At 39.6% G+C, this 13,530-nt stretch overlaps 1 protein-coding gene across 6 annotated transcripts in view; it reads left to right on the top strand.

Annotated features, from left to right (window-relative positions):
- LOC133653482 (myelin transcription factor 1-like) overlaps positions 1 to 11,927 on the top strand; it is a 154,999-nt gene extending 143,072 nt beyond the window's left edge. For 5 of the 6 annotated variants that reach the window (XM_062052795.1, XM_062052796.1, XM_062052792.1 and 2 more), the window contains one exon: positions 10,581 to 11,927. In XM_062052795.1, the coding sequence (XP_061908779.1) occupies positions 10,581 to 10,724 (144 nt within the window). In that variant the 3' untranslated portion in view covers positions 10,725 to 11,927. The remainder of the gene's footprint in view (positions 1 to 10,580) is intronic. The other variant, XM_062052793.1, reaches the window with a different exon arrangement.
- Positions 11,928 to 13,530: the final 1,603 nt, after the last annotated feature.

Genomic DNA, 13,530 nt, shown 5'->3' with positions numbered 1-13,530 from the left:
GGTAGCACATTTCCATACCTTTGTTGCAAGTCTCAAACACTTGGACGGCACATTCTTAAAATACTATTCAAAAAGTGGAATTAAAGAGCAAACAGGTGAAATTTGATGAGAAAAAGATGCAACGTTGACTCTAATAACAATAATTGTTAGCTGGCTTTGCATGTTTACAGCCCAGAGTCACATATTTTGGTACTTGAAGCAGGCTTATTGTTAGCATGTTAGCTTTGTCAGCTTTTTAGACTTAGACTTCCTTTTTATTGTCATTCAAATTTGAACTTTACAGTACAGATAAGAACGCAATTTGGTTGCATTTGCTCATGGTAGTGCAGGATAAAAAAGCAATAAGGTGCAGATATACACTACCGTTCAAAAGTTTGGGGTCACCCAAACAATTTTGTGGACTATCCTTCATTTCTAAGAACAAGAATAGACTGTCGCGTTTCAGATGAAAGTTCTCTTTTTCTGGCCATTTTGAGCGTTTAATTGACCCCACAAATGTGATGCTCCAGAAACTCAATCTGCTCAAAGGAAGGTCAGTTTTGTAGCTTCTGTAACGAGCTAAACTGTTTTCAGATGTGTGAACATGATTGCACAAGAGTTTTCTAATCATCAATTAGCCTTCTGAGCCAATGAGCAAACACATTGTACCATTAGAACACTGGAGTGATAGTTGCTGGAAATGGGCCTCTATACACCTATGTAGATATTGCACCAAAAACCAGACATTTTCAGCTAGAATAGTCATTTACCACATTAGCAATGTATAGAGTGTACTTCTTTAAAGTTAAGACTAGTTTAAAGTTATCTTCATTGAAAAATAAGGACATTTTAATGTGACCCCAAACTTTTGAACGGTAGTGTAAATAAATAGATTACTGTACAGATAAATATATTGCACTTTTGCATATGCATCCACATTTATGGATGTATGTTATATTGTCTTTATATTTCAGCGAGTTAATTCATTTTTGGGGGGAATTGAGGGGATAATTATGATGCGTTCAAGAGTCTTACGGCCTGAGGGAAGAAGCTGTTACAGAACCTGGAGGTTCTGCTACGGAGGCTGCGGACCTCTTTCTAGAGTCCAGCAGTGAAAACGGTCCTTGGTGGGGGTGGGAGGAGTCTCTGCAGATTTTCTGAGCCCTGGTCAGGCAGCGGCTTTTTGCGATCTCCTGGATAGGATGAAGAGGAGTCCTGATGATCTTTTCCGCCGTCCTCACCACTCTCTGGAGAGACTTCCAGTCTGAGGCACTGCAGGCTCCAGTCCAGACAGAGATGCTGTTGGTCTCTCTATAGTGCCTCTGTAGAATGTGGTGAGAATGGGGGGAGGGAGCTGAGCTCTTTTCATCCGACGCAAAAAGTGCATGCGCTGCTGAGCTCTTTTTACAAGAGCTCCGGTGTGTAGGGACCAGGTTATATTGTCAGTTATCTGCACCCCCAGGAACTTGGTGCTGCTTACCATCTCCACCGCTGTGCCGTTGATGAAGAGTGCAGCGTGGCTGGACTGGTGCTTCCTGAAGTCAACGATGATCTCCTTGGTCTTGTCGACGTTCAGGACCAGGTTGTTGGTTCTGCACCAGTCAACCAGATGTTTCACCTCCTCCCTGTAGTCCATTTCGTTGTTGGCACGGATGAGGCCCACTACTGTCGTGTCGTCCGCATACTTCACAATGTGGTTAGTAGTGGACATGGCGCAGCAGTCATGGGTCATCAACGTGAACAGCAGCGGACTCAGGACGCAGCCCTGGGGGGAGCCGGTGCTCAGGGAGATGGCACTGGAGGTGTTGTCGCCCACTCTCACAGACTGGGGTCTGTTTGTAAGGAAGTCAAGCAGCCAGTTGCATAGGGGGGTACTGAATCCAAGGAGGGACAGTTTGCTCACCAAGTGCTGCGGGATGATGGTGTTGAATGCTGAGCTGAAGTCAAGAAACAACATCCGCACGTGTGTGTCCTTTCTATCCAGATGTTCTAAGCTCAGGTGGAGTGCAGAGGAGATGGCGTCCTCTGTGGAGCGGTTAGGGCGATAAGCAAACTGGTATGGGTCGAATGTGGGGGGAAGTCTGGAGACAATGTATTCCTTTACCAGCCTCTCGAAGCACTTCATTATGACGGGGGTTAGTGCTACGGGGCGGTAATCATTGAAGGAGGAGATTGTGGGTTTTTTAGGCACTGGAATGATTGTGGCCGTCTTAAAACATGATGGTACCACAGCCTGGGTCAGCGAGATGTTGAAGATGTCTGTGAGAACCCCAGCCAGTTTGCCTGGAATGTCATCAGGTCCCTCTGCTTTCCTGGGGTTCACTCTCCTCAGGGTTTTCCAGACATCCGCTGTGTCCAAGTTGAGCGGCTACTCATCAGGGCAAGGGATGGATTTCCTCGCCGGAGTGGTGTTAAGTGCCTCAAACCTCGTAAAGTAGTTGTTTAGGTCATTTAGGAAGCTGATGCTGTTGTCACAGGGACGGGGGGCAGCTTTTTAGTCCGTGATGACCTGTATGCCCTGCCACATTAGTCTAGTGTTCGTGGGGTCCTCGAAGAACTCCTGCACTTTCTGACTGTGAGCACGCTTTGCAACCCTAATGGCACGGTTCAGGTTAGCTCTGGCTGTTTGTAGTGCTACCATGTTGCCAGACTTAAAAGCCTTGTTCCGAGCCTTCAGCATTGCACGTACCTCACTGTTCATCCAGGGTTTCTCGTTGGCCCGTGTGGGGATGTTCTTGATCACACTAACATCCTCCATGCACTTCTGAATGTATGCGGACACAGACTCTGCATACTCCTCCACACATGTGTTATGACTATCGGTGGCGGCTGCCTTGAACATGTCCCAGTCTGTGCTTTCGAAGCAGTCTTGTAATGCTTCCATTGCTCCCTCTGGCCAGGTCCTCACCTGCTTCACTGTAGCTTGCTTCCTGATCAGCAGGGGCTTGTATGCAGGAATTAGCATCACAGATAGATGGTCTGATGAGCCGAGGTGGGGGCGTGGTGCAGCTTTATACGTGTGTTTAATATTGCTGTACACCATGTCCAGCTTGCTTCCACCCCTGGTTGCAAAATTCACATATTGATGGAAATGAGGGAACACAGTTTTCATGTTATTTATTCATGTATCCATTAGGGATGATGTTTGATAAGAAATTATCGAGTTCGAGTCTATTATCGAATCCTCTTATCGAACCGATTCCTTATCGATTCTCTTATCGAGTCCAGATAGGTTGTTGTATATGGAAAAAACACACAATATTTGGTTTAACAAAAGCTCACTTTTATTATATAAGAAAACAATTTAATCTAATAAATAAATAAATATTGACTGTTACCCCCCTAAAAAAAATAAAATAAAATAAATAAACATTGACTGTTGTTACCCAAAGTATATTAAGTGGGATTTTTCAGAAAAACAAATATATACAGTAACACAAAAACAACGTCTCTGTGATCACTATAGGTGTATAAATAATAATATAGTGTTAAATAAAATCAGTCCCTTGGGCACAAAACTGGAAATAATACAACTCTCCAAAAAGTGCAATTCTGCTGCTATTTGACATAACTGTTTATGATGCTTTGACATTTTTGCACTTTAAAGAAAGAAAGAAAATTCTATGAAGAGAAAAGTTGTTTGCAAATGTGGTTACAATGCTAAAAAAAATGAAAAGCCCGTATGTGGGCTCTGTACCGAGGATGTCGTTGTGGCTTGTACAGCCCTTTGAGACACTTGTGATTTAGGGCTATATAAATAAACATTGATTGATTGATTGATTGAAAAGTTAAAGCTAAAAAAAGAAATGCACTTTATTGAGTTAACATTATTTCTTTATAGGGGGAAAGATGTTACGAGCTAGGGAATATAACAACTACACTACCCATCATGCAACAGGAGTGACGAGCATGTGCGGTAGCCCCGAAAAGTGTTGTTGCGTGTCGTCACCCGTGAAAGTAAACGTCAAGAACTCAGCCAACACGCCTCGTCTGCATTATTTATAATTAGACAGACAACACATATACAGTGTGAAAAACAAAAGTTAAAAAAGGGAGATGTGCTGCGGTTGCTTTAAGAACGTTGCGCCAGCTGCCGTAAAGGAGGTGCGTTGCTAGCCTGGTTGCTATGTTTCCGGTGGGTCGTAAAAGTGTTCTTCATGAGTTTGTAACCTGCTCAAATCTCTCAGTAAAGTTATTCATTGGATTATACCTTTTGTTTTGAACTTTATTACACCTTGGAGCGCTTTTTCCCGTCCATTGTTTTCCTGCTTTCGCTATCTGCGCCTAATGACTGAGCTACATGACTGATTTATTGTGATGTCACACGGAGCATTTCTGGTCGGGACGGGATTCGTTCCGAGGGATTCGAATAAAGAAGCAACTCTTTTTCTTTACTATAGTGGTCTCGATAACGGGTACCGGTTCTCAAAAAGGGATTCGAGTCCGAGGACTCGGTTATTTTCTTATCGAACAACCGGGAAAACCGGTTTCGAGTATCATCCCTAAATATATACACTAACGGGCCGGCACATCGCTCGCCACCCATTGCTCCGACACTCCTCCACAAGCTGAGAGTACTTTGCGCTCTTCCTCTCATTGGCCTCCTCCATACGGTCCTCCCAAGGCACTGTGAGCTCCAGGAGGACGGGATTCGTTCCGAGGGATTCGAATAAAGAAGCAACTATTTTTCTTTACTATAGTGGTCTCGATAACGGGTACCGGTTCTCAAAAAGGGATTCGAGTCCGAGGACTCGGTTATTTTCTTATCGAACAACCGGGAAAACCGGTTTCGAGTATCATCCCTAGTATCCATATATGTACGTACAGTATATATGTATCCAAACAAATATGTAATCACATATATGTTTATATTATTCATGTTAATTTAAAGGCCTACTGAAACCCACTACTACCAACCACGCAGTCTGATAGTTTATATATCAATGATGAAATCTTAACATTGCAACACATGCCAATACGGCCAGGTTAACTTATAAAGTGCAATTTTAAAATTCCCGCCACACTTCCGGTTGAAAAACTCCTTTGGATATGATTTATACGCGTGACGTCACAAAAGCAACGGAAGTAGTTGGACCCCTTCGGACCCGATAGAAAAGCCTCTTGTTTTCTTTGACAAAATTCCACAGTATTCTGGACATCTGTGTTGGTGAATCTTTTGCAATTTGTTTAATGAACAATGGAGACTGCAAAGAAGAACGTTGTAGGTGGGATCGATCGGTGTCTTAGCGGCTAAGTACAATACTGTAATATCTGTGATATTTGCATTAGTGTACTGTCTCTTTAAGGGTTTGGGGAACGCGCATGCGCGAGTGAGTTGGCGGAGAACTTGAGTGTGTGTGAGCGTGACTTTTGGCTAACAGCAGCTCGTGTATGTGTGTGCGTTACTTTTTGAACTACAACCAGTTACCGCTTGTTAATAACGCGATTGAGCAATTTGTTTAATGGACAATGGAGACTGCAAATAAGAAAGTTGGAGCCGGTGGAGCGGCGGACTACAGCAACACCAACACCAGGAGGTTGTGTTGTGTTTTGAGCAGGATAACAGACGCACTACGGTGAGTCTAGCTTTGGCTTCCAAACATTTGATCGATTGCTCGTACGTGCGTGTCGATATGTGCATGTGACGTACGTAACTTTGGGGAAATATATGTTTCTTGCCGACTCTGATGGCGGCCGGGGTGTCGTCAAAAGCGTACAACGCCCGCCGCCGCATCTAAGTTAGCTACGCAGCTAGGTTAGCTTCTGTTTTTTTAGCTTCGCCAAGCGGAATATTATTAATCGTGTATTTACATGTTCATGGTTTAATAATATTATTGATCTTCTGTCTATCCATCCAGTCAGGGTTTTTTTTTATTTAGTTTCTATCTGCATTTGAGACTGCTATGCTATCGCGTTAGCTACGCAGCTAGGTTAGCTTCTGTTTTTTTAGCTTCGCCAAGCGGAATATTATTAATCGTGTATTTACATGTTCATGGTTTAATAGTATTATTGATCTTCTGTGTATCCATCCAGTCAGGGTTTTTTTTTATTTAGTTTCTATCTGCATTTGAGACTGACGCTATCGCGTTGGCTACGCAGCTAGGTTAGCTTCTGTTTTTTTAGCTTCGCCTAGCGGAATATTATTAATCGTGTATTTACATGTTCATGGTTTAATAGTATTATTGATCTTCTGTCTATCCATCCAGTCAGGTTTTTTTTTATTTAGTTTCTATCTGCATTTGAGACTGTTGCTATCACGTTGGCTGCGTAGCTAGGTTAGCTTCTATTTTTTTAGCTTCGCAAAGCTGAATTATTAATCGTGTATTTACATGTTCAGTCACTGTGAATGTCCATTTCGCGTTCTCGACTCTCATTTTCAAGAGGATATAGTATCTGAGATGGTTTAAAATAAAAATCTGTGATACACAATAGAAAAAGGAGAGAGTGTGGAATCTAATGAGCAAGCTTGTACCTAAGTTACGGTCAGAGCGAAAAAAGATACGTCCATCACTACCTCTCAAGTCCTTCACTGTAACGTTCCTCATCTACGAATCTTTCATCCTCGCTCAAATTAACGGGGTAATCGTCACTTTCTCGGTCCGAGTCTCTCTCGCTCCATTGTAAACAACGGGGAATTGTGAGCAGCACTACCGCTTGTGACGTCACGCTACTTCCGGTACAGGCAAGGCTTTTTTATCAGCGAGCAAAAGTTGCGAACTTTATCGTCGATTTTCTCTACTAAATCCTTTCAGCAAAAATATGGCAATATGGCGAAATGATCAAGTATGACACATAGAATGGATCTGCTATTCCCGTTTGAATAAAAAAATGTCATTTCAGTAGGCCTTTAACATGCATACAGCCTAGAGCAGGGGTGTCCAAAGTGCCCGGGGGCCATTTGCGGCCCACTGGTAATTTTTTAACAGCCCCACGGCACATTCGGAAAATACGATAAAAAACTAAACAAAAACATAAAAAGTGGTATAAAAGCAAACAGGTGAAATGTGACAAGAAAATGTTGCAATGTTGACTCTAATAACGCAAAGCTGCCATGCAGGCTGTTTCTTTCTTTTAAAAATAATAATGAATCAAAATCAATGTCATTATGAATTATTGACCTATTCAAGGCTCCAATTACCGTATTTCCTTGAATTGGAGCAGGGAATATAGTATTCGCACGTCTAGAATTACTGCCGGGTCAAACTCGTTTCTCAAAATAATTAACGCATGCTTGGCCTTATCGCCGGTTTATTATTGAAGCTGGATCAAATTCGTTTCGCAAAATATTAATTTTATTATCGCATGTCTATAATTTTCGCCGGGTCAAACTCGTTTCGCAAAATATTTAGCATATGGCTAGAACTTCCACCGGGTCAAATTCGTTACGTCACGAGTGACGCATCTGTCCTCATTTTCAAAATGGAGGAAGCTGCTTTCAGTAGTTTACAATCGCACAAAGGAAAAAAGATAAAGAGCTTTTCAGTAGGATTTAAGGTCCAAGCTATTGAATACCGGTACAGTATGCTAAAGAGAACAGTAAGCAGCTATGTTTTATTAATATACCGTAGCTGCGTGTGTGAAATACTGTATAAGTCATTAAATGACTCCCGCCTCCTGGTGGTAGAGGGCGCTGCCGCGCTAGTGATCCTTCTTGCGACTTCCGGTACTGCAGAAGAAGTGAACACACGCAGCAAGAGATTTTTTTTTCTTTCCTCTGCCTGAACTTTTAACATGGAGGATTACATACCGGTATCTAAAATAAAACAGTTTTCTAAACTGGACTTTCAATCGAAGCAGGAGGTAATAATTAAAGGAATATTTCCATCGAAACAGACACTTTTAAAACTGAAGAAAGAAAATAAGGAAGACTTCTATAAACAAGTTATCGATGCTTTTGGTCAGAAGGAGCTGCAAATGGACTCCATTTATAAGTACAGGTAAGACCATAATAACGTTTTTTTTAATTAAATGTGCTTTTCATGATGGTATGCTTACATCACACTCAAAGCGCACGCCTAAATTTTATGGATTCCTTTTGGTAAACGCCGGAGTGAGAAGAGGTTTTAAAATAATTACCGCATGCACGGCCATCCCGCCGGTTTCCGGTAAACGCAGGTGTGACAGGAGGTTTTAAATTAATTAACGCCCCTGCGGCTATTCAAGGAAATACGGTACGTCACATTAAATATTACACTTTGAGATATTTTGGGGTGAAAATGTAGCATATTTTGTGTTAGCTATATAAAAGAAACTAAGCTGTTTAGTTTTTTTTAAAGAAGGGCCTATAACAAACAAACAAAAAACACAAACAACAATAAAACTTGTAATTGACGGATAGACCTGAAGGTAATCTCTAGATTATTGTGTTTAAAGTAAAAAAAAAATTATAATTTATTTTTTAACACTTTAATGAGTAGGACCCTTTTGGATCCCCAATAATTTTAGTGGGACTTTTTTTTTTAAGTGTCTTTGCTTAAAAAAATATTAATTAAAATCAATGTTGTTATGAGTTATTGACCTTTTTAAGGCTCCAACTATTATATAATCTCAAATATTCCACTTACAATTTTTATTGGGTGAAAATATTGCATATTTTGTGTTTTTTCCGTAAAAAACAGGATTTTTTGGGACAAAAAGAGCACACAACTTAAATATTTAACAACGTTATATTGACAGATAGACCTAATGTTGATCTACAGATTTAAATCTTGAGTAATAATAATAACAATAATAATAATAATAATAAATAATAACACATTTTTTACATTTTTTTGACCAAAACCCTTTGGGGTACCGGGATTTGAGTGGAGGCTTAAATGTATATTTTTTTATACAAATATTGTATTGGTTTTTGAAATCAAAAATATCAAAATGGCCCCCGCTTGCTTTGATTTGTCATTGTGCGGCCCTCAGTGGAAAAAGTTTGGACACCCCTGGCCTAGAGTCACATGTTTTGGTACTTGAAGCAGACTTACTGTTAGCATGTTAGCTGTGTTAGCTATTGTTGCTGGTCTAACAGCCCAGAGTCATATATTTTGTTTTTTGAAGCATACTTACTGTTAGCATGTTAGCTTTGTTTGCTATTTTTGTATGTTTAACAGCCCAAAGTCACATGTTTTGGTACTTGACACATACCTACTGTTAGCATGTTAGCTTTGTTAGCTATTTTTGCATGTTTACAGCCCAAAGTCACACATTTTGGTACTTGAAGCATACTTATTGTTAGCATGTTAGCTTTGTCAGCTATTTTACATGTATACAGCCCAGAGTCACATATTTTGGTACGTGACACAAACTTACTCATAGCCTGTTAGCTATTTTTGCATGTTTAACAAACCACAGTCATATATTTTGGTACTTGACGCATACCTACTGTTAGCATGTTAGCTTTGTTAGCTATTTTTGCATGTTTAACAGCCCACAGTCATATATTTTGGTACTTGACGCAAACCTACTGTTAGCATGTTAGCTATTTTTGCATGTTGACCAGCCCACAGTCATATATTTTGGTACTTGACACATACCTACTGTTAGCATGTTAGCTTTGTTAGCTATTTTTGCATGTTTAACAGCCCACAGTCATATATTTTGGTACTTGACGCATACTTACTGTTAGCATGTTAGCTTTGTTTGCTATTTTTGCATGTTTAACAGCCTACAGTCATATATTTTGGTACTTGACGCATACCTACTGTTAGCATGTTAGCTTTGTTAGCTATTTTTGCATGTTTAACAGCCCATAGTCATATATTTTTGTACTTAATACATACTTACTGTTAGCATGTTAGCTATGTTTGCTATTTTTGCATGTTTAACAGCCCACAGTCATATATTCTGGTACTTGACACATACTTGCTGTTAGCATGTTAGCTTTGTTAGCTATTTTTACATGTATACAGCCCAGAGTCATATATTTTTGTTTTTGAAGCATACTTACTGTTAGCATGTTAGCTGTATTAGCTATTGTTGCTTGTCTAACAGCCCAGAGTCATACATTTTGGTTTTTGAAGCATACTTACTGTTAGCATGTTATCTTTTTTTGCTATTTTTGCATGTTTACCAGCCCACAGTCCTATTATTTGGTACTTGACGTATACCTACTGTTAGCATGTTAGCTTTGTTAGCTATTTTTGCATGTTTAACAGCCCAGAGTCATATGGTTTGGTACTTGATGTATACCTGCTGTTAGCATGTTAGCTATTTTTTTCATGTTTAACAGCCCAGAGTCATATGTTTTGGTACCTGACGCATTCTTACTGTTAGCATGTTAGCTTTGTTAGCTATTTTTGCTCGTTTAACAGCACATAGTCATATATTTTTGTACTTGACACATACTTACTTTTAGCATGTTAGCTTTGTTTGCTATTTTCACATGTTAAACAGCCCACAGTCATATATTTTGGTACTTGATCCATGCTACCTGTTGGATGTTTGTTGGTGTAAACCTGAGAGTCATATTTTTGTTACCTGACACTCTCACGGCTAGCGTGCTAACGTCGCCTTTATTTTAGCAATTTGAAACGCGCTAAGTAGCCATCCATTTACAGGCGCCCCCCCCCCCGCGTCTGTTTCCGCGAGTTGAAAGTGTTTGTGGTTCCCAGCAGGAGCCAATCACGGAGCAGAACCTGGACAGCTACGTGAGCACCCTGACCGACATGTACACCAACAAGGACTGCTTCCAGAGCCCTGAGAACAAGGCCCTGCTGGAGAGCATCAACAAAGCTGTGAAGGGCATCAAAGTCTGAGGCCGTCCCACCAGGCGAGGCGGAGTCGCAGGGACGTCGGCGTTCACACGCGTGTGATTCGGCAGCAACAACAACAAAAAAAGGGAATTCAGGTTATTTTAATAAACACAACCCAGGGAGCAAATCTGCGAGAAGAAAAGTGACGAGGACCAAAACCCCATCATGATGCGTCTGGGATCAGCCAGGATGTGTGACGTGTCGCCCACATGCTCCTTCTTTCAAAATGGAGGACGGCGCACCTGGACAGGAAGATTGGTTCTGTAGCATTCCCCCCTCCCCCAACACACACACACACACACACACACACACACCAGCAATACGACGCATGCACTGACCGGAATGTTCTAGGGAAGCCGTCTGGAGTCGAATGCGTCGAGCTGACCCAGGACCAGCGCAGGTTGTGTTCAACCTGATGGCGTCCATATTGGGGGGAAAAAAACAACTTTGTGTTTGTATTTATTTTTTTAAAGTCACGGTGTGCTGACATCAAAGCATTTCTATCATATTTCTTGTTATATATGAATTATTTGTCAAATTCTAACTTATTGACATTTATGTTATTGAGGTTTATTTATTTGAAGCAATTTATTTATTGACTTTGTAACACTAAAAAAAAAGCATCTTTACTGATTAATATGGAAGACATCCATATTTGGAGAATCTATATTGATAACCGTCGAGGCTTATCTTTCTTTTGGAGTACTGTACTTTTTCAAACAAATGTTTTATAACAAAAAAAAATTGGGGGATTTTTTTTTTTCTTCGTTTTTCTTATTTTTGTCGGTTTTCACTACTGAAAAAAAGTCAAAGTATGTATTTATTATTTATTTAATGTGAAAGAAATTGACTGACGGCTGTGTATTTATTTTGTTATTTATGTGCGTGACGATGAGAAGTGAGTGAGTAGTCCACTGCTAACATGGAAATAAAGAACTCGGCACAGATATTGTTTGATGACTTAGATTACTGTACGCAGGGTTACGTTTATTACTGTAAACAAACGTATGTTCATTACTGTACGCATACGTATGTTCTTTACTGTACACAATTATGTTCATTACTGCACACAGACTTATGTTCATTACTGTACGCTGACTTATGTCCACTTCTGTACGCAGTTATGTTCATTACTGTACACAGACTTATGTTCATTACTGTACGCTGACTTATGTTCATTACTGTACAGTTATGTTCATTACTGTACACAGACTAATGTTCATTACTGTACACAGTTATGTTCATTACTGTACACAGACTAATGTTCATTAATGTACACAGTTATGTCCATTACTGTACACAGATTTATGTTCATTATTGTACACAGACTTATGTTCATTACTGTACACAGTTATGTTCATTACTGTACACAGACTTATGTTAGTTACTGTACAGTTATGTTCATTACTGTACACATACTTATGTTCATTGCTGTACAGTTATGTTCATTACTGTACACATACTTATGTTCATTGCTGTACAGTTATGTTCATTACTGTACACAGTTATGTTAATTATTGTACGCAGGCTTACGTTCATTACTGTACACAGATTTATGTTTATTACTGTACAGTTATGTTCATTACTGTACACATATGTATGTTCATTACTGTACACAGTTATGTTCATTTTTGTACACAGACTTATGTTCATTACTGTACACAGAGTTATGTTCATTACTGTACGCAGTTATTTTGATGACTGTACACCGACTTATGTTCGTTACTGTACACAGTTATGTTCATGACTGTACACAGACTTATGTTCGTTACTGTACACAGTTATGTTCATGACTGTACACAGACTTATGTTCATTACTGTATGCAGACTTATGTTCATTACTGTACGCAGGGTTAAGTTTATTACTGTACACAGATTCGTGTTCATTATTGTACACAGTTATGTTCATTACTTTGCACAGTTATGTTCATTACTGTATGCAGACCTATGTTCATTACTGTACACCGTTAGGTTCATTACTTTACACAGACTTATGGTCATTACTGTACACAGACTTATGTTCATTTCTGTGCACAGACTTATGTTCATTACTGTACACAGACTTATGTTCATTACTGTACACAGACTTGTGTTCATTTCTGTGCACAGAGTTATGTTCATTACTGGACACAGATTAATGTTCATTACTGTACACAGACTTATGTTCATTACTGTTCACAGTTATGTTCATTACTGTACGCAGGGTTATGTTCATTACTGTATGCAGACTTATGTTCATTACTGTACACAAACTTATATTCATTACTGTACACAGTAATGTGCATTTGTCTACACAGACTTATGTTCATTACTGTACACAGTTATGTTCATTACTCTGCACAGATGTATGTTCATTACTGTACAGTTATGTTCATTACTGTACACAGACGTATGTTCATTACTGTACACAGTTATGTTCATTTATGTACACAGTTATGTTCATTTATGTACACAGACTTATGTTAATTATTGTACATTAATATACTTAGACTTATGTTCATTACTGTACACAGTTATGTTCATTATTGTACGCAGACTTATGTTCATAACTGTACGCAGACGTATGTTCATTACTGTACACAGACTTATGTTGATTACTGTTCACAGTTATGTTCATAACTGTACACTTACAGTATGTTCATTACTGTACACAGACTTATGTTCATTATTGTACACAGTTAAGTTCATTACTGTACACAGATTTGTGTTTATTACTGTACTGTTATGTTCATTACTGTACACTGTCGTATGTTCATTACTACGCAGACGTATGTTCATACACAGAGTTTTGTTCATTACTGTACACAGG

This window comes from Entelurus aequoreus, linkage group LG07 (genome assembly GCF_033978785.1).
Source record: "Entelurus aequoreus isolate RoL-2023_Sb linkage group LG07, RoL_Eaeq_v1.1, whole genome shotgun sequence".
Taxonomy (NCBI): Eukaryota; Metazoa; Chordata; class Actinopteri; order Syngnathiformes; family Syngnathidae; genus Entelurus; species Entelurus aequoreus.
Note: the sequence above shows the minus strand (reverse complement) of the source record. Positions and strands in the feature narration are given on the sequence as shown.